General features: G+C 34.0%; 1 protein-coding gene across 1 annotated transcript; it reads left to right on the plus strand.

Moving 5' to 3' along the window:
- Window positions 1–220: 220 nt before the first annotated feature.
- On the plus strand, window positions 221–397 carry K441DRAFT_559964 (uncharacterized protein; the record flags this gene model as incomplete). Its single annotated transcript, XM_067643479.1, has 1 exon — window positions 221–397. A coding segment is annotated over one exon (177 nt), but the record flags the coding sequence as incomplete, so codon positions are not given.
- Between the last annotated feature and the right edge of the window lie 3,177 nt (window positions 398–3,574).

Consider the following 3,574-nt stretch of genomic DNA (forward strand, 5'->3'; position numbering starts at 1 on the left):
AATTACCTTAATAGCGGCCGAGCATATTAAAGAGCTTGTTAAACTTGAGGACTTTATAAAGCTAGACGTTATAAGCGATTTCGCCATCGGTATTATATGGATAGCGATTACCGCATCTAAGAACATAGAGGAAAATTTTATATAGAAACTTTAAGCTGTCTAGTCTTAGCTATAATAAATAGAATTACTACTTTAATCCGCTGAGGTGAGGTACGCCGCGGCTAAGCGTAAAAGCGAAAACATTAATAACTGTCTTAATACCCTCTGCTCTACTAGGACCTGTTATAATATCGGTTACAGCGCCAAGTTTATATGTTATATTAAGGATAGTAGTTATCTATTTAACCCTAATCGCCCTTATATACTTCGTTATAAAAAGTGCCAGCGTTATATATAAGTAAAGATATATAGCTTAGGAGATTAGCTTAGGTAGAAAGTTAATATATAATACTTCTTTTCCTTTCTCCGTTTGGGTTAATTTAAGAAATTTAAATATATATCTCGTTTATAGTCGGTCCGTTAAATATTATATAGCAACTATATAATCTATCCCCTATTAGCCACCTATTATCTATTACCTTACCCCTTACCTTTTACCCCTTACCCCTTACCCCTTACTCTTTACCCCTTACCCCTTACCCCTTATCCCTTACCCTTTACCCCTTACCTTACCCCCTTCCTTACCCTTACTTTACCTATTACCTCTTACCTCCCTAGACGAATTACTAAATCCTAGTTATTATATCTATTCTATTAAATACTAAAATAGGATTAGATAATAACAGACTAAAATAAAATAAAAAACGATAAAGAATAATAAGATAAGCGTGTAATAACTAGGAAAAGGTTCAATATATACTAAGCGTATAGTTTTAAAGATATATTTTATACTTAAGGGTTACTTTATAAATGTTACACTTAATCTTACCCTACTATAGGAGTTTAGAGAGATACGTTTATTAAAAATGCTTTATAAGAGCAGTTAGAGTATAGAACTTATATATATGCTTACTAATTATAAGATTTTTATTCCTAAGGCAGATAAAGTATATATTTGGTCTTTTCTCCTTATATAAGGATAACTTTGCCCTCTTTAGCGCTTTAGCAGCTTCTAAAATCTTAGCATTTTCTTTAATCTTAACTTTACTAAGGGCGATATCTATCCTAAACTATCTCTGGTAATAATTCCGCCAATATACTTTATCTTCCTTAATATTGCAGTAATCTACAACTACATTAATGGTATTATTACGTCTACGTATTTTATCTTCTAGTAACACGCTAGGAAGCGTTATAATCGCTTAGATAAGGCGTTTATATTTAACCGATTTATTATTGCTAGATTCTAAGGTTGCTTTAATATCTTCACTAAATTTATCCCTAGAAAGTTGCCGCTTAATATTAATTACAGCTTATTTATTATCCTAATTCTTCTTAATATTTTTTAATAGCGCATTTCTCTAACATTGCCTTTTATTTGTGATTTCTTAGCTAAGTTTTTAATATTCTATACTTTCTACGGTTTTGCGCTTAAGGCTAAGCTTTAGCTTATTTTAAATTTTAATTAAGGTATAAATGCGCGGGTTCTTGTTTACTAATAAGGATTATTCTATTATTAGGTGCTGTAGCTACCGCAGGTTAATTAATTAGCTTATTTAGTATATTGCTTTTATTAACTTTTCTTAAGGCTCTAAGCCTTAAATAATTGCCTATATATCTACGCCAACACGCCGCAAAAGGTAGTGCTTTAGGAATGTTTAAGCGTTAATATACTGCATTATTAGGTTCTAAAGGGCGTTACTTATATTACCTAGGTAGTATAGGCGTTAAAAAGGTTTCGGTAGAACTAGCTCTATATAATAGAACTTACTATTCTTATTAAATACCTTGCTTATACCATAACGGAGACTATATAGGCGCGCAACCTACCAAAATCCCGTAATTACGCTAAGGTCCTTAATCTAGGGCAAAAGAGTTAAGTATAGCAAAGGCTGGTCGCGTAAGACTTTATGGCCGTAGGGTGTTTTAATTAATCGCCAAAATACGGGGATATTATCTAGGTTTAAACGGAGTAGTAGTAGCAACTTATTACGCCTAGGCTTAATATATAGCTTACTAAGCTACTTTGTAAACGTTAGACTAGGGGGTGCAAAAGCTTAATTAGCAAAGAGAAGGCCTAGGAGAAAGACGTAAGGGCTAAGAATAAGTAAAGGGTTAAAGATAATCTTAGGAATTGGGAAAGTATTACTAGTTCTCTATAAGCGTAAGGTAAGAGAAATAGGGTAGAAAGAAAACGTACACTTCTTTTATACTAAGATATTCCTTAGTAAATTCAAATATAAACTTAAGTATAATCTTATAAGGCCCGCCTTCTAGGTTATAAATAAGTATAACCATTATATATTGGTAGCATAGATTAAGAAGAGCTTTAGGTTAGCTTATAGTGCAAAAGCCTAGCTATAGTAAGAAATAGACTTGCATCTAATGTCGTCCAACTATATATCTTTTCCTTATTATAACTAAGTTAGTCTTAAAAACTAGAGCGAGATCCTCTACGTCCATAACAGTCTTTTCTCGCTTTTTCTTGCTTAAGCTATATTTCTTCGCCAGTTTCTAAAGTACCTAAGAAAGATATCTTAGCTCCGCCTTACCTTACTAGGTTAAAGGGTTAACTAGGAATGTAATTACCTTATATATTTAGCGGTTTAGTTTACCAGGAATTTTCCTATTAGTCGCTTTCTTATATATAAGGCGATAGTACTTCTAGTATAAACTAAGCGAGCTAGAAGCCTTTATCCCGCGCTATTTCCTACCCCCTTTCCCTTGTTTCTAATTTAAAAACTAGTTAAAGAAGCTATAAAGAAGCTAAAGCGAGAGGACACGGTATATTTTCTTAGGGTTTTTCCCTATATAGGTGCAGTATTTAGAAATTATTAGCTCTCCACCAAGTTAGGCCTAAGAGGAAGCCGCTAAATAGGTTATTACTTACTAATACTAGTGCTCTTTAATGCGGTTAAGGAGATTCTTACTACCATCGGCATAGTCCTATGTCGTAAAATCGGATTCCTTAAATTCTTTTAACTATTTAAGGTAGTATTCTAGTAAATGGTCTTAATCCTTATAAAGCTATACTTAAGCGGGCGCTTTATAAGCATCGTTAGATCTAGCGATGCTATTAGCGTCAGATCTAGCAATACTATTAGTGTTAGATTTAGCAATGCTATTAGCGTTACAGTTAATGCTACTATCGGCGTCACAGTCGGCGTCACAGTCGGCGTCACAGTCGACGTCACAGTCGACGTCACTATCGGCATCACTATCAGCGTCACTATCGGTATCACTATCGGTATTACTATCAAAGACAGTCGGTTCTGTCCCGTAGCTGTCACTATCGCTATTTATATCTATATACTTATCGTTAGTAACGCTAAACAACAAGCTGCGATCTAATAATTAAGTGTGCCGTATTCTAGGGAGCTAGAAGAGAACTTAGGGTAATAACGGCGGGAAGGATATAAAGAGCAATATAGGGTTAAGAAGATGGGAGGGTAGAGAATAAGAAAAACGGGGCCTA

This window comes from Cenococcum geophilum (assembly GCF_001692895.1).
Source record: "Cenococcum geophilum 1.58 unplaced genomic scaffold K441scaffold_20, whole genome shotgun sequence".
In the NCBI taxonomy this organism is placed as follows: domain Eukaryota; kingdom Fungi; phylum Ascomycota; class Dothideomycetes; order Gloniales; family Gloniaceae; genus Cenococcum; species Cenococcum geophilum.